Genomic DNA, 24,924 nt, shown 5'->3' with positions numbered 1-24,924 from the left:
AGTGGCTCAGGAGGCTGAGACAGGAGGACTGTGGATTCAAAACCAGCCTCAGCAACAACAAGACGCTAAGCAACCCAGTGAGACCCTGTCTCTAAATAAAATACAAAATAGAGCTAGGGATGTGGCTCAGTGATTGAGTGCTCCTGAGTTCAGTCCCTGGTACCAAAAAAAATTAGGGGCTGGGGTTGTGGCTCAGTGATAGAGCGCTCACCCAGCATGTGTGAGGCCCTGGGTTTGGTCCTCGACACCACATAAAGACAAATAAATAAAGGTATTATGTCCATCTACAACTAAAAAATATATCATGTGTGTATATTTTTTAATGGTACATTTTAAAAATGTAAATAATGCAAACATTCCAATTAAAAGGAGATCAATAAAGCAAGAACCAATAATGAAGACAAAGAAAAGGGAGAGAGGGAGCAAGGGGACTGACCCCACTCTCTGCAGGGAGGCCTAGGGAGCTAGTGAACCTGCAGTGGTCCAGCTGAGAATTGTTCCCATAAAAGTGCTTCAGGAAGCAGCTCTGATTTCATCCCCACAGGCCCTTTCTTGAGCTCCTGGGCTCTTCAGTTGGCATCAGGAGCCTCCAGTGGGTGCTAATGCCTTCCGGCACTCAGATCTACTGACTGGGAGGGCTCTGGGCAGTCACTGAGCAGCTGTCTGATCCAGGGCAGGACCGCAACAGCTGCCAACTGGAGAATCAGCAGGGAAGGTCTTCAAATGCACTCAGGAGAGGTAGAGTCTCAAGCTTGAAGCCCACCCTGTCTTATTCTCCAGGCAGGACAGGGGGCCATGCCCATCAGCCCCTCTGATGGGGGCTAGGGAGGCAACCTGCCATCCCTTCTCTCTGGGATACCCTCCTGGGTCAGTCTGTGAACTCAGGATCTGGGCAACCCTGTGTGTGAGAAAAACGAGAGGCAGGCACGTGGAGCCAATTGTCACAAGCCAATGCCAACTCTAGGGGGGTGACGACAGTCACAGCTAACGTTTATACAGCATTTAAGTGTCCACATAATCTGCCTTAGCAGATTATTTTACGTGTATTATTTCAATTTTACGTGTATTAACTCAATTCCATTTGTACAACAAACCTGTGGGACAGGTATGTCATCTTACAGATAAGGAGACTGAGGGTCAGGGAAGTAGCAGAGCCTGGCTCCCACCCCTGAGATCTGGAGCGGTCTGAGCTCCTTCCCTCCACACCAAGTCCCTTGCAAGGTTTCCTAGGCCAAGATGAGGAGTCAGGGTCCTGGGCCTCAGATGTAGCAGCAAAGAGCGTCCTGATCAGATGGCGAGCCTGCCACAGCTGCAGGAGGGAGCAGTGCTGGCTCCTGTGATGGGGGTCTGTGTGTCCCGGATAAGTCCCCCCACAGGCAACCCTAAGCTAATTCCATAAATTCAAAACCTACCAACATGACTTGTTCAAGCCATGGTGAACATGACTTTGACCCCTCAAGTGATAGAACCAGGCCTGTCTGACCCAGAACTGCTTGTGGTTCCCAGAGAAGCAGCTCATTCCCAAGAGCCACTGGGTAGTAAGCACAGGGCTGGGAAAAAAGAGAGCCACAGCCCTGAGACCTCTCAGCCTGGGCGGAGGCCCATGGAGTGCCAGGCTGACCAGCTTTCCTGGTCCTCACTGTTGGCTTGAAGGCACTGTGGTCCACGCAGCAGGACCTGTTGCCATGGAAACCATTGCCAAGGCATCTCCTGTCTGGCCCTGCACTGGAGGCCTACATGGATGCGGGTAGCTGGCTTTCTGGGAGCAGGGGCAGGGAGAGAGGGAGGAGGCAGGCAGGGTCCATTTACGCACACTCTTTCCAAACCCTTCTCACTGCCAGGAGTTCTGGGAAGAACAGTCCAGAAAGAAGCCTGGAGAGAACTGAGGAAATGTGGGAGGCAAGAGGCAGAGGACTGGTGGGCAGAATAAAGGGAGTCAACCATCTGAGGTTCCTAGGCAGTCTGGACATGCACAGAGGGAAGCCCCACACAGGGCCCTGCTCTATCCCACCCACCACCACCCTCACGAGGCAGGCAGAAAGCCAGGACTGTCAACCCATCTTACAGATGAGGAAACTGAAGCTGGACAAAGCCCTGGGCCAGGAGTCAGACTTCTGAGCTCCAGTTCTCTCCCTACTTCTCAGCGGAGCGGTCCCTATCCCTGACTGTCCTGCTTCCTGTTCTGTGAAAAGGAACCCCGCCTTCCACTAGACTCTGTGTGCCTAGAGACAGGATCTTTGCCTCATTCATTCATTCACCAAGCACCTTCTCTGTACTGGACCCTGGGCCAAGCACCAAGAATAAAATGACAACTTGAGCCTAGAGGAGCCTAGCACACAGTAGGACCTCATTAGAGGTTTTCAGAAGGACAACCAGAGACAGACTTAAGTGCAAACTCTAGCCTGTCCCTCAGGCGCTATGAGATCATGAGCAAGGCCCCTTTCTTCCTGAGGTCAATAAAGCAAGAACCAGCAAAGAAGAGAACTGCCACTCCCTAAGGTACAGAGCACTGGCTCTAGGATTCTAGGGTCTAAGCCCGCCTGGGGCCTGGCACACCCAGTGGGATTCCCAATCAGGAAGCTGCAGAGCACCATCACCCCATCAAACAGAAACACTATGCTCCTCCAATCAGGGCTGAGCCCTCCACCCTGAAGCAAGCTGAGGACCTCATCGCAGCTGACAAGAGACTCCTCTCACAGGAGGGGTGCAGAGATGAGGTGGGAGCAAAGGAGGTGGGGACAGAGCAGCCCAGGCGGCCCCAGGCACAGTCTCTCAGACCCCCACCTCCTCTCTTAGGCTCTGAGGCCGTCTGCCCACATGGGGCAGGCCAGGCCTCCCTCTCAGGTGGGCAGCCAGCCAGCCCGGGAAGCAGGGGTGTGTGCAGCCAGGCAAGGTTTAGCCAATGGCACCCCAGATTGGAGCCACTCCTCTCCAGAGAGCAGAGGCCCTGGCTGGAGTCAGGACCTGGAATAGCCAGGCAGGCCGGGCCAACGCAGCTGACAGGGCCCAGCTGCTGTGAAGGGGAGGGCACTCAGAGGTCAGAGATGTGCCCTCTCCGATAGTAGCCATGCCAAGCACTGGCCCCAGGCCATAGCCGACCTGGCCAGATTTGATGATCCTAGTGTAGGCCCTGGCTGGTCACACCGTGGGCTCTGTGTCTGTCCTCCTGACCAGTCACATCACAGACCTGTTGAGTCAGAGCAGGAGAGACCACCTTGCTCAGCTGGGGGGACTAAGGCATGGAGGGAAAGACTAGTCCAGTGTCACCCAGCTGAAACGGCAGAGACTGGCCCTCCTGGGCCAGGTTCCTGCTGGGCAATTCAACAACAGGCTAAACCGTGATTTCCTCTCTCGCCCGAGTGTCTAAGTCCCAATAATCCCACCTTCTTAAACACTCAGCCTCCCCTGTCCTGACTAGTCCCACAGCCTGTCCACAGGCTCCAGCCACTCCATCTCCCTCCAGCCTCCATACAGCACCAGGGGGATCTGTCCCCAAAGAAAACCCAGAGACTCAACCACAGCTACTTACTATGCCCTGCCTTGCAGGAAGATCTGGTCAAGTCCTCAGAACTCCTACAATGGACTCCATGCTTCACTCTGACCTTAGGACCACAATGACCTTTCTCTCTCTCTCTCTCTCTCTCTCTCTCTCTTTTTCTTTCTTTCTTTCTTTCTTTTTTTTTTTTTTTTTTTTTTTTTTTTTTTGGTATCAGGAATTGAACCTGGGCCACTGAGCCACATCCCCAGCCCTTTTTATTTATTTATTTATTTATTTATTTATTTATTTATTTATTTATTTTTGAGACAGGGTCTCTTAAAGTTGCTAGGGCTGCCTAAGGCTGGCCTTGAACTTGCAATCCTCCTGCCTCGGCCTCCTGAGCTGCTGGGATTGCAGGAGTGCACCACTGTGCTCAGCTTACAATGACCTCTTTAAAGAACAGTTCTCGCCAGGCACTACCTGCTCAAGACTCTTTGATGGCTCCCATGGTTGTCCAGGAGCAAGGCCCAGCCACTGCAGCTCTACACTAGCCCCAGTCCCACAGCTCCCAACCACGTGCCTTCCTCAGAGCACTGCTCCCGCTCCTGCTCTTCTCCCCCGCCACAGGAATACTGCTTCTGCCAGAGCCCCTTCATTTGCCCCTGTCCACCCTGTCCACCTTCTCCTCTGCCACTTTCATCCTCTATCCACGCCCCTCATCCACAGGGAGAGTCAGGGCTCCCAGGCTCCTGCAGCCTCCTGTCTCCCTCACAGCACTGACCAAGCCCTGCCACTTCCATTACCCCCACAGGACAAGACCCAGGCCCAGCACAGAGCAGATGCCAAATGACTGCCAGTGGAAGAGAGGAAGGAAAAGACGAATGACAAGGCAGCCTTAGGGTGAGACTCAGGACAAGAGGCGTCTGTGTGAGCTGCCGAGAGGCTGTGGGGAACAGAGGGGCAGGGAACAGCAGCAGCTCTGGTAGTGTGGACATCAGGGCAAAGCACCCTGGTGGGGAAATGCAGGCACACTGCTGGGGTGGAAACAGGAGTGGGCAGCGTCAGGGACCTGGTGAGCAGACCCAGAGTGCCCAGAAACCCTGGAAGACTCCTGGAGAAGGGTGTGGCCCACAGTGATCAGTCAGGGCACCGATCACAGTGCCTGCGGGTCCCGTTCAGAATAGCAGGCCTAGTGCAAAGGACAGCACCTGCCCTGGCAGGAGTCACCGGCTTGAACAGCCTCTGAAGATGCCCACCGGGACACCAGCTGGGCACAGGCATTGGGGTTGGCCCGGCTTGGGTTCAAGTCCAGCTCTGCTACCTCCCCATGAAACCTCAGGCACACTGTTCAACATCTATGGGCCTCAACTCCCTTACCGGTAAATATGGGGTTATGATACCTACCTCCACGTGTCACTGTGGGATGAAAGAAGAGCAAGTGTATAAAACTCCTACCCTATGGCTAGCTCTTACTGATCACTTACTGTTAACTTTAGAAAGTTGAGTTTGAGTTTCCTACAGAAATAAAGCCAGGAAAGACCCAAACATAGTTGACGCAGGTCTGTTTACATGGTACTTTCTACCCATAAACTCACCAGAACCCAGCCACAGCCCTGTGAGGGCCAGATTATGAGCTCCTTTAAGCGGTTCTGGGACAATTTATAAAGCCAGTGATCCCGGGGCAGGATTTAATCCAAGCCAAATGCCACGAAGCCAGTGTTCTCCCACCCCCACCCCATCTCTCTCAAGGGCATGGGGTGGGGTCCCCCCCAGGCAGTCCCTTGAGGGGGTAGGGAGAGAAGGCCTCTGGCCCACCCTTGGAGCCATGGGCAAGGCCCCATGAAAGTCCTCATTGTCCTAGCCAGGTCAGGCTGAGCAGTGTGAGCCAGATTCCTAAACTGGATGCCTGTCCCCACCAGGGAGGCCCAGCCCTTTTCCAGCCTCTTTGAGAGACCAGTGCAATCAAGGGCAGCCTCCAAGCCATTTACCCACAGGCCAGAAGGAGTACTGTCCACATTCCAAAGCTCTCCCTCAGGCCTACTCCCTACCTTCTTCCCAAAAAAGGCTCTGAGGTGGACTCTACACACCCACAGGGGACACACACAGGATACACATTCACTGGGCCAGAAATGCAAACAAATCCAGTTAAAGAACCAAATAAGGGAGGATAAGATTAGGGTAGCAATCCAGATCCTGCCACAGAGAACCGCATTTGGATTTGAGGTTCCAAGCAGACAAGGCAACAAAGGGTAGCAGAAGATACCAAACTCTTAGGTAAAACAGGGTGCACTCATCCATGAAGCCATCCTGAGCCTGGGAAGGGAAATACCAAAGGCTTCTGATTACCTAAAACATCAGATTGTGCCAGGCACAGTGGCACAGACCTGTAATCCAGGTGGCTCAGGAGGCTGAGGCTGGGGAATTACAGGCTCCAAGCCAGTCTCAGCAATTTAGTGAGGCCCTAAACAACTTAATGAGACCCTGTCTCAAAATAAAAATAAGTAAATAAAAAGGGCTGGGGATGTGGCTCAGTGGTTGTGTGCTCCTGGGTTCAATCCCCAGTACAAAAAATGAATGAAGAAAACATCAGATGGTATCTCCACTTCTGTACTCCTGCTCTCCCTGGCTGCATTATCTCCTCCCCACTTGAGCACTCTGGCACCCGCCATGTGCCTCACCTCTGTCGTGCTCTCCATTGTGACAATGCCCACTTAATCTTGGGTTATTTGATGGACACCAGAATAGAATATCCACAAAGCAGGAACCGTCTCTCCACTCCTGGTGCCTATAGGGCCCAGGAGCACAGAGTGTGGCTTGTTGTGGTCCAACTATATGCATTTGTTCAGTGGGTCCCCAGCTCTCCTAGTGTCACCTCACATAGGCAGGGAGCACACACATCACGAGGCCCCATTCCTATCCCTGTCCCCTCAACCCATTCTAGAACAGACAGCCAGAACATCACCTGCCTTCCTCCACCCCCAAGGGTAAAAATATCCTTGTCTGAAATCTGATGCCTACCCTCAGCCAGGTCAAGGTCATCAGAACTGCCAGGGCCCACTGAGAAACTGGCCAGGAGCCAGAGCAAATGGAGAAGGCGTTTCCTGAATGCCACTCCATGCACATCTCATCTGACCCAGGAGCAAATATTTGAGGCCCTACCACTGACAAAGTATCCAGGGACCCTCGCTCAGTGAAGTCCTAGATCCCGCCCAAGCTGCCCAGCTCTGGCTTGAGCACAGGTCTCTGGCCTCTGTCTACCCTGCAGACCTTTCCTTGGCATCATGAGTGAGAAGGGCTTGGAGACTGGTTACACCTGGATGGTTGCATGGATGGGGAAACTGAGGCACAAAGGCTCTGTCCAAGGTCTTAAGCAAATGGGCTGAGAGTCAGGCAGTCCTTGGGCAAGTCATTGAATTGTTTCCTCTTTGGGAAAAACGGGACAAGCAGCCCACCTCCATTCAAGGGTAGGACAAGGATCAAAGCAGATTCCTACAGGCGCAGAGGCACACAGCCATAATCCCAGGGACTCCAGAGGCCGAGGTAGGAAGGTTGCAAATCAGCGACTTAGCAAGGCCCTCAGCAACTTAGTGAGACCCTGTCCCCAAATGTAAAATGAAAAAGGCTGGGGATGCAGCTCAGTGATAGAGTAGTAGGGACTACTACTACTAAAAGCAGATCCCCAAAACTCAAGGCAGCAGCTAACTGTGAGGTGCTGTACACATGTGCGGGAGCATCACTGAAGGAGACTGCAGAGTACAGGGCCGACGGCTAGATGGGGCTCACTTTTCTCAACCATCAAAGAGACAGCAGCCTTTGTTTCTCACTTGGGGAAACGGAAACATGGAGAAGGGATGCAGCATGGAACAGAGGGTCCTGGAGTTCTGGAATCCCAACCCTACCCTCAGCAGCAGGGGGGCCTCAGGCAACGGCTTCCCCTCTGTCCACTCAGCTATTCGTTCATTCATTCAACAACCAATGGGCAACCCCCCTGGGGTCAGTTTCCTCACCTGTAAAATGAGAATCCTAAATACTCAGGGTGGTCCTGAGGCACAAAGGTGAGAACACAGGCAAAGGCAGAAGCTGTCCTCTATGTCTTCATGCTCTTATCCTAAGGCTAGGTCAAGCCCACCCTGGTGGGCAAGCCTGAGTTGGGGGCCACCTTCACAGGGTCCAGATGGGAAGCTAGGCATGGAACCAGAGGCATCCTGGGAGATGCTGGTAACCCAGGGGCTGGGGCTGCAGGAGTGTGTGCGGCCTGAGCCTGCGTGGGGGCTGGCGGCCGAGACCCGCAGGACGGGGCATAGTCTGTGGGGGCTGGGGTTCCGCTTAACCTCAGCTAGCCTGACGTAGCCTTTGGATAAGAGCATGAAGACATGGAGGACAGGCTCTGCCTTTGCCTGTGTTCTCACCTTTGTGCCTCAGGACCACTCTGAGTATTTAGGATTCTCACTATACTGGTCTCTTCTCTGTACTGTTGGGCACTATGCCTGCAAGGTGCCCAGAGCTAACGTCCTGTGGGACGTGAGCAAGTGTTTTAACCTGTCTGGGCTTTTTTCACAAGCTTCTTTTGTTCATAAAATTGAAGAGGGTATGCACACAGAGCAAGATGGAGAACAATGGCTCTCCCTTGAGGATTTACTGAGTACTGAGGATTTCACATGCAGTTTTAATCTTCGCACTTTTATCTTTTAATCTCCACACAACCCTGCTGTTATTAGTCCCATTTTACAGATGGGGGAACAGAGGCCCAGGGAGGGTGGGTGCCTTGAATATGCACACACGAAATCATGCAGCCAGTAAAGGGCAGAGGTGGGACTTGGGCCCGAGTCTGTTTAACTGCAAGGCTGAGGCTGCTTGGCCCCTCTGTTGTAACTGCCTGGCAGACAGAGTAGTCACCGCTGCCTCCCAGGCACTTGTGACAGCCTTGGAGACAAGACTCCCTAGAAGCTCCCCATCTACTCTCATGTCCCCTGCCGAAAGACCTGTGGTATCAGTACCCTTCAGTCCAGAGTCAAGGCACTTTTTGGAACGCTGACTCAATGAGCCACCACCATTCAGGAGACTGTGCGCTCTCTGTGAGCTGAAGGCTGTACCTTGCAAATCCTCTGCTCTGAGGAGAAGTCACCTCATGCCAGATGGGCCTCTCTCCAGAACAGCAATGCCACCTGCCTTACCCCATCCACTGACTGTCCAGTATGAGCTCGCTTGCTCCCTTGAACCATGGGCTCACTCTCTCCAACACAAACCCTTCTACTGAGAAGCACATCTGCCCGTCCAGGTCTCCCAGCACCCACCTCACCTCCACCCCTGCTGCCTCCCTGTGGCTTTCTCCTTTTGTACCCTCTGCCACCTCCTACTCCCTACTCCAGCATGCCCCAGAAAGAGGCCAGGAGGGTGCTGACCCCAAGCGCGACTGATCTCTGCCGTGTGCACCTCAGGGGACTCACCAGGACAGCACCCAACCTAGCATCCACATGCACAGGCAGTCACCTCATGAGCCCTGGCAGCTAGGTGGCCATTCAGAGGCTGTGAAGGACAGACCTGGCCTCACCTCATGAGAGCCTTACATGCCTTCCCTGCCAGACAGCCAAGGCTGCTGCCTGCCACCGCCTCTAGGTCACCATGGCAACAGGCAACCAGGCAATAGGCTCAGGCCCTGCCATCCTGCAAGCTGCCTCATTTACCCTGGAACTGGGCACTGCAGCTCCTGGCATCACAACTCCCCTCCAGGAAAGAGAGGGAGAGAGGGAGGGAGGGAGGGAGCACAAGCAGGAAGGGGGAAGAAAAGAGAGCAGCTATAGACAGAGGGGGAAAACAGTTGTAGAGAGAGAATGGAACAAAGGGAGAGGAGGGAAAGGAAGAATAGAAAAGGGATGAGGTCAGGGAGAGAGAAAAAACAAAAGAGGCTGACAGGGAGCCCGGCAAGCCAAGCAGAACAGACATGCGCACACACACGCTCACACACACACACAGCAGAGGGAGAAGCCAGGGAGACATGAAGGGCCCCTCCCGCCTCCCCCCACACACCACACACCACACATTCCTCTGGCTGGAGCTGCTCTCAGCCTGGGGATTCTGGCAGCCGCTGGGACTTCCTGCCCCAGGAAGCGGGCAGCCTGGTGGGCCCCTCTTGCTGAGGGCTGTGTCTTGCCTTCCCAGGCCCCTCAGGCCACACCTCCCCACTGGGCACCCCACAGGCCCCCAAGGTGCTGGCCTCAGAACTCCCCTACCACTCAGCCTCCTCCTTCCCACCTTCCCCACCTCACCCCCCTCCCCAGGACCACACAAGAACTCATTTCTCTCTAAAATGTTCAGGAAGCAGGGCAGAGCAGGGCGGGCAGGAGGTGTGACTTGTCACCGAAGACATTCCCTTATTAAGCAGTGCAGGTGGAGCAGGCCTCGGAAGGAGACTTACAGAGGGACACCAACCCCGTGGGGCTGCTTCAAAGGCCTCACATTGGCAAACCTGAGGGTCGAGAGGCGGAGGCTGTGGAGCAGACAGGGCGCCACGGTTCTTTCCAGGCGCAGGCTGCACATGGCCCTCTTCCCTCAGCCTCCCACTCTGGGCCTGCAACAAGGCTCTAACCTGTCCTAGCCCTGCGACACCCCACTGTTTCCCACACTCTCAGAGGAATCTGAACCCACAAGAAAGGCTTACTGAAGAAAAAAAAAGGGGGTGCAGGGAGAGAAGAAAGAAAAGCACAGAAAGGCAAGGGGTGAACAGAGGTGGAGGCCTGGCTCAGCAGGCTCAGACTGTGCTGGCTCCTGCCCTGCCTGGCTGGCTGGATAACCCTAAGCCATTTATCTAAACCACTCAGTTTCCACATCTCTAAAATGGGAACAGGACTGTCACAGAGAGGACTCAATGAGATTACATGTGGAAAGAATAGGAGCTGACACACAGGAAGGGCTCCCAACACTCAGATCTTTATGTTGTTAAAAAGCTGGGCATGGGCCTGACGCAGCGGCACCTGTCTGTAATCCCAGCTGCTCAGGAGGCTGAGGCAGGAGGATTGCAAGTTCAAAGCCTCAGCAAAAGCAAGGTGATAAGCAAGTCAGTGGACCCTGTCTCTAAATAGAATACAAGATAGGGCTGGGGATGTGGTCACTGGTCAAGTGCCCCTGAGTTCAATCCTGCTTACCGCCCCCCCCCCCACACACACACACATAAAAAAGCCAGTATGGTTTAAAGACACAGGAAACTGTCTAGAGAGGAAAGGCCTGAGCAGGGCCCTGGGTAAGGGACATCTGATGAGACTGGTCAAGTGGCCTTTGCAGAGCATGGGTCAGCTGGGGCCTCCTAGTCCCATTCCTATGACAATCATATTCATTTTTTCCTCCCAGTACTGCTTGTTGAACACAAAATCTTTCTCCCACCAGGACTTCATTTCAATGAAGAATCAGGTTTGAACAAGATGGAGAGTCCATGGCCCTTCATGAGGCCTCCCACAGATGTCCACACAGTCCAACACTCGGTCGCTTGACCCTTCCTACTTCCCAGGCCCCTGGAAGGCTCAAGACCCTCAGGGTACTGTACTTGGCTTCTTTTTGCATTCTACTGTCATATATACCTAATTAAAATAAATTAACTAATTTTTTTAAAAAAAGAAGTACCCCATTTGCCTGTTCTCATATTAAATTGAAACTGAGAGGCATCTCCAAAGGAGTACCCCATTTGCCTGCTCCATTCAACACCAGATCATGGCTTGAATGAAATCACCCGGTCATGGAAGGCCACCTGAAAGTCTATAACATACAAGACCAAGCAGAAGAAGCCAAGTGGGGTGCGGGGGAATGGGGGCAGGAAAGAAGGTGGAATGAGATGGACACCATTACCCTAGGTACCTGTATGACTGCACATAGGGTGTGATGCTACATCATGTCCAACGGAGAAATGAAAAGTTGCACTGCAATTGTGTACAATGAATCAAATTAATTAATATTTTTTTAAAAAAAGAAGCCAAGTACGGTGGCTCATGCCTGTAATCCCAGGGCCTTGGGAGGCCTAGGCAGAGGATCAAAAGTTCAAGATTAGCCTGGGCAACTTAGCAAGACCCTCTCTCAAAATAAAAAAAAATAAAAATAAAATTTTAAAGGGATGTAGCTCTGTGGTAGAGCGCCCCCAAGTCCCAACCCCAGTACTGAAAGGGAAAAAAAGACCAAGCAGACCCAGGAGATGAAAATGGAAAAGGCTCACTTTGCAGGCCTCCCTTGAAGTGTTTCTGCCACTATCCCTTTTCTTAAGTTGTTTGCGTGCGAGGGTGGCTCTAGCTTAATAGCTGTTTATGTGAAAACAGCCTCATGATTTAGTCTGTCCACAAACTCAACAGTGACAATCCTGCTGTAACCCAAACCCTGGCCCTGTGGCTGCTGAAGACTTACCGCTGCGGTGGGGGTAGGTGGTAAGGGGTCCCATTTAGGGGAAGAGTGACTCAGTGCAGGGAGGAGACAGCTGGGGTTTTACAGCAGCATGAGGCCCAGCACTGTGAGGGGGGAACAGAGGGGCCAGGACCAGGAAGGACAGCCAGGCTGCAGGAGGAACTGTGGGGTGAGGGGGAGCCAGGCTGCGTGAGGGACTCTGGCTGCAGAGTGGACGGCCTACTGGGTCAGAGAGCAGGAGACCTAATAAGGTATAAAATCCAGATGGCACAAGGATAAACAAGGTTAGAAAGAGACCAGCTCTAGCAGGTGTTTCTCTCTGTTAAACTCCTATTCCTTACTTGCAGGAGCTGGGAACACAGGATGGCACACAACAGCCTCATGGACAGACAGTAAGCAAAAAGAAACAAGGTCATCTTAGAGAATGGACCGTGCCAGAAGAGAGAAAAACAGGGATGTCATCAGGAGAGAAGGTGGTGGGTGGGAAGAGGAGAGCTCCTGCCTAAGGTAAATGGCAAGGAGCAATTGCACAAGGCCCTGGGGCTGCAGGGTGGCAGGCCGAAAACAGAGGGGTTTGGCTGTCCGATGGGATAAGGTGGAAGGGGAGAAGTCAGGAGGGCAGATGGGGCCAGGTTGCCCAAGGCCACGTAGGTCCCCACAGGGGCTGGATTTCCCTCCAGCACCACTTGCTGGTGGCTCCCAGACAGGAGGGTGAGAGGAAGGGAAGGCTCAGGCTTGGAATGAGTGACTGGGAAATTTATTTATCTATTTGGTACCAGGGATTGAACCCAGGGGTGCTTAACCACTAAGACACATTCCTACGTTCCTAGACTTTTTTTTTTTTTTTTTTTTTGAGACAGGGTTCTCACCTGGTTGCTTAGGGCCTTGCCGAATTGCTGAGGCTGTATTTGAATTTTCAATATTCCTGTCTCAGTCTCCAGAGCCGATGGGATTACAGGTATGTGACACCACACCTGGCAAGAATTAGACAGTCAAAGAGGGGTGTCAAAGAGTTCCAGGGCAGGCATGGTGGCACATGTCTGTAATCCCAGCAACCCAGAAGGCTGAGGCAGGAGGATTACAAATTCAAAGTCAGCCTTGTCAATTTAGTGAGAACTTGTCTCAAAACAAAAAAAAAAAAAAATAGAACAGAACTGGGCGCACATCTGTTAATCCCAGCAGTTTGGGAGGCTGAGGCAGGAGACTCATAAGTTCAGAGCCAGCCTCAGCAATTTAGTGAGGCCTAAAGTAACTCAGCAAGGCCCCGTCTCTAAATAAAACATAAAAAATGGACGGGGATGTGGCTTAGTGGCTAAGTGCCCTGGGTTCAATACCTGGTACCAAAAAAAAAAAAAAAAAAAGGCATGTGAGTATCTGCAACTTTGTGGTCAAAATGCAGCTGATTTTTTGCTACTCCTGCTGAGAGGCAGAATCGAATCCCCGCCCCTGGATCTGAGTCACCTTTGGTGACATTTCAACCAGTACCTCTAAGACCAGATCATGCGAAGCCTTGCTGCTTCCACCTAGGCCTTTGGGACTTCCTGCTCTGTAGTCTTCTGCCAGGTTGGAAATCTGACTCCCCTGAGATTGTCACACTGCAGAGGTCATCTGTGGGTATTCTGAATGACAGTCCCAGCTAAGCCCAACCTTGAAGCCATCCCTACTGAGGTGCCAACAAAGTCAGTTAGCTCATCTTCCAACTAAAAACCACCATGTTACCTCCACCAGTGCCCCACAGGGCAGAAGAATCACCCAGTGGAACCCTGATCGAGCTCCTGGGCATCAAGATGTCATAAAGAGTTGTTTTAAGCCACTAAGTCTGAGGTGGTTTGTTTTGCAGTCTTAGGACTAGTACCAACAAGACCCAAGGAGAGAAGGTGACACAGGCCAGTAGGAAGGAGGAGCCTAGAGGGAGCCAGGTAGGAGCAGGCCCTGGGGAGGGTAGCTCTCCAGGAGCCACAAGCAGAGCTGAAGCAGATGGGGAGAGAAGTTCTAGCCAATTTAACCACAGGAAGGGAGTGGGGAGGGAAAGGGAGGATTCGTCAGAATGACTTAGGGAGAAGATGAGATGTAACCAAGTGGAAATGGGATTACAGAAAACTCAGTGATTATTAAGGGGAAATGGAGCAAAGAAACATGGTAGAAGTTGGAAGGGGACATGGGGACAGGAAGGTCCTAGATGTTAGATGTTAGAGCTCCTTCCATGCTAAGGAACAGAGCCTGTAGGAGGGGTCCCACGGAGCCAGAGTGCTGCCCACAGGTCAGGAGCTGCCCAAGAAGTGACCTAGCAGAACCTCAAAGACTGCTTTTAAGAACCACAGTTTGGTGGCACATGCCTGTAATTGCAGCGGCTCAGGAAGCTGAGGCTAGAGGATCACAAGTTCAAAGCCATCCTCAGCAATGGTGAGGCACTAAGCAACTTAATGAGACCCTATCTCTAAATAAAATACAAAATAGGGCTGGGGATGTGGCTCAGTGCCCCTGAGTTTTATCCCTGGCACACCACCCCCCGCAAAAAAAAAAAAAAAAGATCGCTTTTAGAAATCCAAGGCTACCACTTGTCATGCAGCCACTGTGTGCCAGGTCCAGTCCTTGGGGATCCTTAAATTTTCAACTCCACTGTAATCCCAGCAACCCAGGAGGCTGAGGCAGGAGGATTTGCAAATTCAAAGTCAGCCTTGGCGACTTAGTGAGACCTTGTCTCAAAACAAAAAATAGAAGCAGAAATCCTCACTTCACAGATGAGGAAAACAAAATTCATCAATAAAAGATCCCTCCAAGGACTCTTGATCAGTAAAAGGCAAAGGAGAGGTTGAACTGAGTCCTGACTCCAGAACCTAGCGAGGGCTCTCTGCAGAAGGAACACCCCCAGAAGGAGGTCAGGTCACCAGTCCATGGCACCCCTTTCCTCTGGATTTTTACAGGTGCTAGGGATCAGTCCCAAGGCCTCCTGCAAAGCCTGGCAAATGCTCCACCACCAAGCCACATCTCCAGGCCCCTACCCTGGGCACTTCAGACTCTCCTCTCTGGCCTCCCCACTCCCTTGCCCTCCAGGCAATAGGGGAACACCACTGACTGGGGAGGTGGTCTCTGAAGAGTGGATCTTACCTGGGCTGTGGAGGGATCTCTGAGGTAAAGAGCCTGGCTGCCACACCACACCACCACTCCCTGTCCACAGGGCCAGCCTGGCCAGCTCAGAAGCCCCTCCCACTCACCTGTTTGCCTAGCTAAGAACCAGTTTCCCCAAGAGACACACCTTTCTTAGACTTGCTGCCTAGAAGCTCTGCTTTTATCTTCAAAATCAAGGGGAGGGTAGGACTGGGGCAGCTCAGAGTCCCAGGAGGCCCTCAGGGTGGGGCTGGGAAGCAGTGCTGGGCTCTTCCCCTTCTGACTCTCTTCTGGGACAGACCATCCCTCCACCCCATCCCTACTCTAAAGTCATTTAACCCTTGGCCCCTTCCTCTCTCGGGGCCCACCCTTTCCATGAACCCCATTGCTTGCAAAGCCTGTAGGCAAGCAGACTGATCTAACATTAATTTCTTGGTCAAGCTCACGGTGTGAACCTGCTCAAGTGACAGGGTCCATCATTACCCTGTAGCCCTGCCATGCGGAGATGAAGCTGAAGCTGAGAAACAGCTCATCAAGATCACAACAGGGTCTTCTGGCTCCAGACCTCCCCTCTGGCCCTGCCAAGGCTCACTGGGGCTGGATCCCTGGAGAAAAGAGAGGTACTAGGTCTCTCCACAACCTTCTCAAGGGATCAAAAGAAAACATGGACCTACCTGGTACAGAGGCCTGGAGGCTCCTGGAAACCAGAGGTGCTTTAAGAGAGGCCAAAGGGCCTTTAACAATCTCTGACTGGGGACCAAGATCACACCTGGGCCAGGCCACACCCCAGGGCAGATCACAGCCTGTTCTAGGGTCACAAATAAGACACAATTTAGGAGTGGAGAGACCTTAGAATTGGCACTGCTGCCCCCCAGCGAGCCCCCAGAGCCTGGATTCAGCCTGGGCCCAGCCCAGCTGCTGACTCACTGGCTCTGAACAGCCTGATTTGATAAAACACGGACAGCACATTCTAGATGGCAAAGTGCACATGAGGAGCCAGGAAAAGCCCCAGAGCAGGGGCTAGTGCACGTGTCTCTCTGAAGTCTGGCATCTGGCTGTGACATTCTACAGCAGCTCTGCGTGATTCCATTTACTCCTCACCTAGCCCTTCGAGGGACAAGGAGCCGTGCCTCTGGCACAGGAGAGGGAGCCAAATGAAGCCTGGTTATCAGAGGAGCTGAGGGCTCTGTGCCACTGAGTGGTAGAGCTGAGATTCTGCTTTCTCCCTGCTGGAGCTGGTTCTGCCCACTGGGTAAGACTCTCCAAAAAGCCTTACCAGTTTGTGTCTACTGACATTAATGAGTTAATGTGTAATTGGCTGAGGGAAAATTATTACCACTGAGGAAGACCCAGGCAGGAGATGCATATGTATATCTCCTACCCCCCCCCATACACACACATATTACATGGTCAAGGGGGGCAGAAAGAGTGTCCTCAGGGGTCCCTGCTAAATTCCTTCATTTTCTTGTGGAACTGGCTCTTTCCTACCTCTCATGTATAGATGCCTCTCCTAGACTGCACTTCCTAACCCAGAAAAGCTCTCAGGGCAGCCAATCCATCACCTCCTCCACGGAGCCTGTCCTGACCCCTCCCTGAGCTGGTAAAGGCCACCTCAAGGCTTTCATCTGCCCCAGCTTGGCCACATTGTGCTACCATCATCACATGATCCTCTCTCTATCTCCCCATCATCTGGGGCACCTGAGGACAGGTCCAGTCTGACTCATTCCTGCATCCCCAAAGTGCCAAACTCTGGGCCTATTGCTGCCCTGATGCCACCTCTGACCTGCAATGAGGCTGCTCCTGGGAATGACAAGGGCACAGGCTTGTAGCCAGGGAGCTGGCCAAGGACCCAGCTAGTAGCACCAGCTGTGCCTGGAACCACAGGACAGAGCAAGTACAAGGCAAATATGTCAGTTTCTTGGCTCAGCCAGGTCAGACCAGAACAAGGTAAAGAGCCTTGGTACCCAGGATCCCTGCCCAGCTGGAGCCTAGGATCAGGCAAGACTTCAAATTGTCTAACTAGCTCAAAGTGACTTAATGCCAGAGCCTTGATCTGAGAAGCCAGTTGAGCCAGGATGGTGGTGCATACCTATAATTCCAGTGACTCAGGAGGCTGGAAGGAACAAAAATATGAGGTCAGCCTCTGCAACTTAGTGAGACCCTGTTTCAAAATAAAAATAAAAAGGGCTGGGATGTAGCTTAGTAGTAAAGCACCCCTGAGTTCAATCCCCAATACCAAAAGAGGGGGAAAGAAAGCCAGTTGAATGCCAGCAGCCTTGCGGAGCTGTTAGACATTTAAATATGCCTAACACTTAGTAGGTCCTCAACAGAAAAATTAACTCTTACCATCTCAGTAGACCAGCCAGCCCTGCCACTGGGCCATTGAGGAAACTCAAGTCCAGATGAGATGGGGAAAAAAAGGAAAGAGTACTAACCAAGGCCAATCCCATGCCAAGTTCTACAGTCCTCCAATGGCTAATTCTATCAACAACCTGGCAAGTTTGCTTCATAGATCAAAAAACTGGAGCCTACAAAGGCAAAGTAAGTAGGCAAGTCTCTCTGGACCCTTTCGCTGTCTGGTAGAGCAGTGAATAGCTCTCCAAAAGTTCCAAGATGCCAGCACAGTCCCTCTACCAGCCCAGGCACAGGCCGGGGTGGTGGTACAACCTTCCCTAGACCCTGATATATGCATGGGAGGATCAGCTCAGACAGCCTGGGACTCCAAGCCCACATTTTCAGTGTGCAAGCGTGGGCAGAGGAGGCTGGATGGGGTAGGTCCAAGGGTGATGGGGGCCACCCACTAGGTGCACAGAGGTTCCAGATGCTTTCCCGCCAAAGCAAGACCTGGAGAAGGGTCCCAAGCTAGCAGGTGGGTCTTGAGTCTTTCTGGCCAGCTTCAAGAACCCAGGGACCTCATCTCACTTCTTTGTGCCTCATCTGTGCAGGGGGCTGATCCTATCCCTGCCTCCCTGCTATGAAGAGTTGGAGTCATTGGGAAGGCAGTTGGGACCATCAGAGTGCTAGCCACACAGAGAAGCAGAGTCAGGAGGATTGTTCCCCTGGTTCCCTGAGTCCAGCTTGCAGGGGCTGTGCATCTTGTACTAAGCCTGGGGACCAGAGAGTCTTTAGGAGCTCACAGCACACCAAACCCCCTCACCTACAAGGCCCAGATGCACAGCTGCAGCATCTCAGAGCCTCACCTCTGCCTCTTCCAGCTGTTCTGCCCCTGGTTCTCCCCACTTCAAGCCACCTGGGCTCCATTCAGCTGTCAGACACACCAAGCTCCCACACCTCAGAGCCTACAAATGAACACTGCTCCCTCAGCCTGGAATGCTCCTCCCCAGGTCTTCCCATAGCTGCCTTTGCTCAGCCACTAGATCTCTGCTCAGCTGTCACCTGCTCAAAGAGCTCTCCCCTGACCTCCGTCTCTTTTCTCTCAGATCTCAGTGCTCCAGACAGCCTGGTAAGCCCTGCAATGCCACCTACTAGCTGTGTGATATGAGAAACAGTGCTTAATCTCTCTGTCTCAGTTTCACCTTTAATATGAACACAATAACATTATCCACTTCACAGAGTTGTTACAAGGAATAAATAAGTTATTGCATGCTTGATGCATAGCTCGCACAGGGCAATGACTCTTTAGTCACAGTACTTAATACAGATTTTCTTTGGTATTGATTTGACTACCATTTTACCATCTGTCCCCTATTAGCTGTCAGCACCCGCCGCATGTTAATCCTCTGGAGTTAAGTACCTGTAGAGGGAACAAGCGAAGTGGGTAGCACATCCTGAGCAAACTTATTTACTCTGGGGCCAGGTAGAATGGGATTCAAATGGGAAGCGATGGCTGGACTTTGAAGGATAAGAAGAGTCCTCCAGACAGATTAAGAACACTAAGGGCATCTGCCCATGACCAGACTGGATTTCACACACCGCTCCTGAAGAGGTTGATGATGATTGTTCAAGTCTCACCTCTTCCTCTGGGATCACCTCAGCCCACTTCCGTGGTCATGACTTCATTCAGTCATTTCTGAACCCTTGCTATGTGATAGGCACATCATTCTATGTCTACAGGTCTACTTCTCCACCACTCCTCCTCCTCCTCCGGGGAGACCAGCCCCTGCCTTTCTCAAGACCACCCTCAAGGTGATACACAGATCTGTCACAAATGTTCAGGTTTCTGGATGTCAGGGTTAGGGGACCTCTATGATCACCCAACATGCTGAGACCCAGACAGAGGAACACCTGGCCCAGGTCACACAGTGAATATGGAGTGAACCTAAGATTCTAATCCAAATGCCATGTCCTAAACCTCCCCACCAGACCCCTAACAAGGCTGGGTGGGTCGAGTTGGGACAGAAGTTCCTCCAGCTGCCCTCAAGTTCATGGTGAGGTAGCACAATCATGCTAGAGGTATAGCCCAGCATATAAGTCTATGAACACAAGCACAGATGCCCACAGATGTTTACGAGAGAACTGGGACAAACATCCCTGTCACTATTTCTGGAGTAAAAATGTTGTACAGGGAACTGACCGTCAGGAGTGCAGGACTCAGTTCTCAGTATAGACTGACATCTTGGATGGGGAAAGAAGAGACATATATGAGTCAGGACAGGGAGAACTTTCCAGCATCCCTGGATCCACACATAGCACCCTGCCTGCCACCAGGCTTAGTGGCACTCACAGCTTCAGTCACTCAGTCACTTTACACACCAAGTATTTGCTCGGTACCCAGTCGTGAGTAGGAGCCAGAATTACCAGACTTCAACATTCACTCTGTCTGCAGTGCCTTGGGGTACTGGAAATTGTCCCCAAACCATGCAAAGTGGGACTTGTGAAACAACCCCCTACTTCTGTTCCCAGTTTAATCTGGCTTCCTCGTACCTAGTGAAAATACTTTGGTGGGGTTTTGGGTTTGCTTGCTTTTCATTAAAAACAGCTTTGATACCAAACCAGAAAACATCCCTCCCAAATCTCCCGAATTCAAGAAGAGCTAAGGGAAGAGGCAAGGGAAATCCAAGAATCTCTGCCAACCAGGCACAAGTTCAAAGGTAGCAATCAAGGTCACATCCCCTAAGATGCCTCTGTGGCAAGTTCCTCTTGAGCCATCAGCTTTTAGCTGATGTGAGGTCCCTTGTGTTCTCATGAGCCCAATTTCCACATCTACACCCTGCTCCATTCCAAGAATCAATGGAGGTAGTACAGAGGAACCAAAAGGCAGATGGGCTCAGGACATGTGGGTTGAATGTCATTTCTGGACCTTCATCTGGCTGTCTCAGGTTTCTCTTTTTTTTTTTTTTTTTTTTTTTTTGTACCAGGCATTGGACTCAGGGGCATTTAACCACTGAGATACATCCTCAATCCTTTTTATTTCTTTATTTTTTTTATTTTGAGACAGGGTCTTGCTGAGTGGCTCAGAGCCTCCATAAGTTGCTAAGGCTGGCTTTGAACTGGGATTACAAGAGTGCACCACCATTCCCGACTCTGTCTCAGGTTTCTTAAAAGCTCAAACTGTGGAGCCAGGACCACTGAACTCAAATTCCAGCTCTGCCACTTCCTACCAGTGTGATCTGGGACAAATCACTTCACATCTCAGAGCCTCAGGTTCCTTATCTGCAATTTGGGGGTGGTGAGTGTACCTCCCTCAGAGAACTGATTGAGTTAACATGTGCCTGACTTTGGCTTGGTGCCTGGCACAGGCAGCACTTATGGGGATCTGCTACTATAAAATGACACTACTCTTACCCACCCGCTTGTCCCCAGTTACAGATGAGGATTAATGGGAAAATAGTCCTGAAGGGTTAAATATGACAGGGACTAAGAGAAGACACAGGCAGCCCACCTACCTGGAAGACCCTCTCTCTGCCCCCTGGGCCCTGCTGTTCAGATCCCACCTGCCCTGGCTGAGAAGTCGCCTGTTCTCATTCATTCACTGATCATTCCCTGGACTCCGGCCAGGCCCAGCTCTGTGCTGGGTCCACCAGGAGCAGCTGCATGGAGCTCACTGGCTTGTGGGAGAGGTGGACATGCGAGTCAAGCACACATTCCAGTATGAAAAGGAGCTCACATAGCCGTGCACAGTGGTGTGAGAAATCTGGGAGGGCTTTCCAGAGGAGGCAGCATCTGAGCTCAATCTGATGGCTCAGGAGGAACTTGCCACAGAGGCAGCTTAGGGGAGGCACGGAAAGGCTGGGGTGACTGCGAGAAGGCACAGTATGGACACCAGCCTGAAAGAGAGACTACGGGGACACTGAGACCATGGAAAGCAGGATAGTGGGCTGATGCCCAGAATGCAGAGGGGCAGGATGGGGGATGAGAGGGAGGCATGCACAAGCCAGGTCACCAAGATCCCCAGCAACAGGTAAGCAGTGTGAAGGGGGCTGGCTGTGGGAAGACAGGTACACTGGGAGGGGCAGGAGGTCAAGTTGAAAGGTGGCTGTGCAGGTGGAGGTGGAGGATAAATAAGATATTTCTTTATTCCCTCCGGTCCCTTTTTAAAAGTTTTTTTTTTTTTTTTTCTGAAAATGTCCTCAATAGACAGCCACTATACACCCAGCAAAGCTCTGCCAGTCTGTCCTGAGCTATTCTCCATGCACCAGGTCAAAGATCCCTGCCAGACACTGAGAGGCAATTGAGTCTGCCTGGGGCCTCAACATGAAATTTCAGCTCCAAAGTCCCTGTTAGGAGGTTCTAGGGGAAAGTGCTCTTCAAGGTCACCTCACAGAACACTTTTCCACATGGCCTTTCCCTCACATGGTCCTGCGATTGCTCTCCCGTCCTTACCCGGTCACGCTCTGTGATTGGAGGGTGTACACACCTTCATCCTGTAACTTCCATTGCTCAAAGGGCTTTGAGCGGGGAGCTGGAACACCACAGAGCCAGCTCAGATGGCCAGCAGAAACACACACACAACTGCGCCTGCAGAAATGCACAACCCCACAAGAATTCCAGAAGAACTGGCTGCGAGTGATTCCAAACAGCCAGCCCTTGGGGATCTAGTGGTCCCTAGGGCTTGTTTGGAAATTGCTGCTTATAATTAAACAGCCCCGGCTTCTGCAATTTCTTTCCAAAGAGAGCTAAAAAATGGCCCGTGGAAAGTAAAAAAAAAAGAAGAAGAAGCAGAAGAACTTCTAACTTCAAAAGCAAACGTTAATCTTTCTGGGTCCCCAGCCTCCCGCGCCCCAGCCCACTGGTCATACCCTTCGCAGGTGATTGCCGACATTCTGGATCATTGCGGCCGCTAGCAGTGTGGACCAGGCGGTGGGGAGCAGCGCGCTCCCAGAGACAGCCGCAGGTCACCTGAGCCACAGCCGGCTCTGGCTGGGGCTCCAAATGCAGCCAGCGGCCTCGGGCTCCTCCTCCCGAGCTCCCGCCCTCCGCAGCCAGAACTTCTCGCCGCGTCCCGGCCTCTCCGCAGCCGCTCCTGCTCCCCTCCTCCCGGAACCCCTGCCCAGAAGGGTTCTCAGGGGCTGCCAACTGGGCACCGCCGCTTCGGGAGCCAGTCCCCACCTATTGGACACCCAGCCGGAAGCTCACTCGGCTTCTAGCCCCAGCCAAACTCCGATCACCCCTATTTCCAGCCCCCATGCGGGCTCCGTCATCCTCCCCACGGGGACCCTGGGCTCCAGAATGGTCCCCAGGGGCCGGAGATTCAGCTCCAGGTCCAGATTTCCATCCGTCCACAAGGGGTCAGGCTGCAGCATAGCGGGAGGCCAGGGCGCTGCCAGCCACCTTGCAGAGACAGCCGACCCACCTGCTAGGACTCTTCACCCTGGAGAGAGCCGCTTGCCCGCTCCACCCATCCAGGCTGTCAAGTCCAGCAGCTGCTGGCCAGAGGCAGGGCATACCACTCACTTCTTTAACTTGGGCAGTGAGATTCTTCTAAAAGTGGCACCTGCCAAATTCCACCTGATGGCCATGCAGGATTCAGCCCCCTGTAGTCACCACCAGGATTTTCCCCTTCTACCCCTGACTCCTGCAAGAAGCTTGACCAGGAAACCTTGACACTCAAGTTGAAGTTGGGACAGTAAAGAACCTGGAAGGGGCTGGGGATGTGGCTCAAGCGGTAGCGCGCCCGTCTAGCATGCGTGCGGCCCGGGTTCGATCCTCAGCACCACATACCAACAAAGATGTTGTGTAAGCCGAGAACTAAAAAATAAATATTAAAAAATTCTCTCTCTCTCTCTCCTCTCTCACTCTCTCTTTAAAAAAAAAAAAAAAAAGAACCTGGAAGGTAGAAGATAAAAGGATGGGGGAAGGGATCCAGGCAAGAGAGCTGCGGTAGACAAGTGGATGGGGGAGATAACAAGCACCCCATAACAACTAGGCCCCTGTTGTGAGCCAGGCACCCACCAGGAAGGTACCCCAGGTGGTACAGCCAATAACTACAAAGCACCTGCAAAACGATCAGGCCAGCTCCCAGCTCTCTGCCCTCTCCTCTGTCCCTCATGCTTCTAATTCATTCACTATAAGCTCAATACTGTCTCTTCTGGGCATGCTTATGAGACCTGGATTCTGGGTCTGGTTCTTTCATTAATGTGCTGTGTGACTCCAGGCAAGTCCCCTCCTCTCTAGGCTTCCCTGCTCTGGGAATCAAGGACTATAATGTCCTTCCCTGTGAGCTCAGGCCTTGCCCTCAAAGAGTTTGTATTTGTCAGCATTTCTGTGTCTAGAAATGAGAAATTAAAATCAGCAAGACCTTAAAAACAGCAAGATGGCCCACAGATAGCACTGGCACTGAAAACTGGGGAAATCCAGGTTGCTTTCTGGCAGTGCCAGAGCTGGCCTGAAGTTTGAATGGCTCTGGGATAGACTGAGAAGAGGAGTGAGGTGGACGGCCTAACAGGAACAGAAGAAGATGCAGGGCTCTGAGGAGCCTCATCTTGCAGGGCCTCTGATGCCAGGTGCCTCTGGGAATGATGAACACACCCAGCATGATGAAGGCCGTATGAGTTGAAGAGGTCTCACACAACCTGCCTGGACTGGGAAGGAAACAAACCCCAAGAGGGACAGCTCATCTCACTCGGTCCCTGAGGTAACTTGATAGGCAGGCAGCCAGGGCAATTTCAGGGCCCTCAACTATATAAAGGAAGGAATGGAAACCCAGAGAGCTTCTGGCCCCCAGCCACCCTCTCTCCAAAGGAACACCATGTCTCAGCCTCACTGGATTTTAGCCCAGCGACCCTATCTTAGAAATGGACAAATTGAGGCCCAAGGATGGACAGGAAGCCACCCAAAGTGAGGACATTGTCTAGAATCACCACTCCTAACCACTCCTGACCTCAAGTCCAGAGCCCTGTCTGCACAACTCCACAACAAGGCATAAGGTAAAAGGCTTCGGTTAGACTTATAAGAGGACTTCCAGAAACAAGCAATGGAGAGCTAGATCTTTCTGCAGAGACCCATCCAGCTCACAAAGATCTCCTCTTCCCCATGTTATTTATTAAAGGATTAGCTCCTGTCTCATTGCCTCAGCAGCTCTGCACGGTCCATTCCTGTAGAGAATATTCCCATGGGTATCTGCATCCCCTTTCCAACTCACCCGGCAGCTCCCTGAGGGCTGAAACCACATCTTACTCATCTCTGTTCTCCCTGCCCACCAGCACCCAGATCAGGGCCCCAAATGCAGGAGGCATGAAACATGTGCATGAATCATACATAGTCCAGAGAAGCCCGACTTCAGCCTGAGTCAGGACCACCTGGAAGGCTTGTTAAAACAGATTGCTGGGCCCATATCCAGAGTCTCTGGCTCAACAGGGCCAAAAAAGTAGGGCCCAAGAACTTGCATTTCTAATAAGCCCCCCAGTGATGCTGAAGCTTATCACCAGGAACCTCACTTTGAGAATCAGTGACCTAAGTTAGTCCTTCCATGTTATCACTGGGGAGAACGAAGCCCAGATTTTTAATTAATTATTTATTTATCTATTTATTTATTTATTTAATTTTGTGCCCGGAATTGA

General features: G+C 52.1%; 1 protein-coding gene across 3 annotated transcripts in view; it reads right to left on the bottom strand.

Annotated features, from left to right (window-relative positions):
- The window catches only part of Acot11 (acyl-CoA thioesterase 11), a 46,592-nt gene extending 22,223 nt beyond the window's left edge, over positions 1-24,369 (bottom strand). Inside the window, exons 1-2 of one of the 3 annotated variants that reach the window (XM_026381593.2) lie at positions 23,192-24,369; positions 22,165-23,000 (exon numbers count right to left, since the gene is read on the bottom strand). In XM_026381593.2, the coding sequence (XP_026237378.1) occupies positions 22,165-22,197 (33 nt within the window). In that variant the 5' untranslated portion in view covers positions 22,198-23,000; positions 23,192-24,369. Of the gene's footprint in view, positions 1-21,748; positions 22,044-22,164; positions 23,037-23,191 lie in introns of those variants that run through there. The other 2 variants (XM_026381598.2, XM_026381603.2) reach the window with 2 other exon arrangements.
- Positions 24,370-24,924: the final 555 nt, after the last annotated feature.

The sequence above is a fragment of the Urocitellus parryii genome, chromosome 11 (assembly GCF_045843805.1).
Source record: "Urocitellus parryii isolate mUroPar1 chromosome 11, mUroPar1.hap1, whole genome shotgun sequence".
In the NCBI taxonomy this organism is placed as follows: domain Eukaryota; kingdom Metazoa; phylum Chordata; class Mammalia; order Rodentia; family Sciuridae; genus Urocitellus; species Urocitellus parryii.
This window is presented reverse-complemented; position numbering and strand designations above follow the sequence as displayed.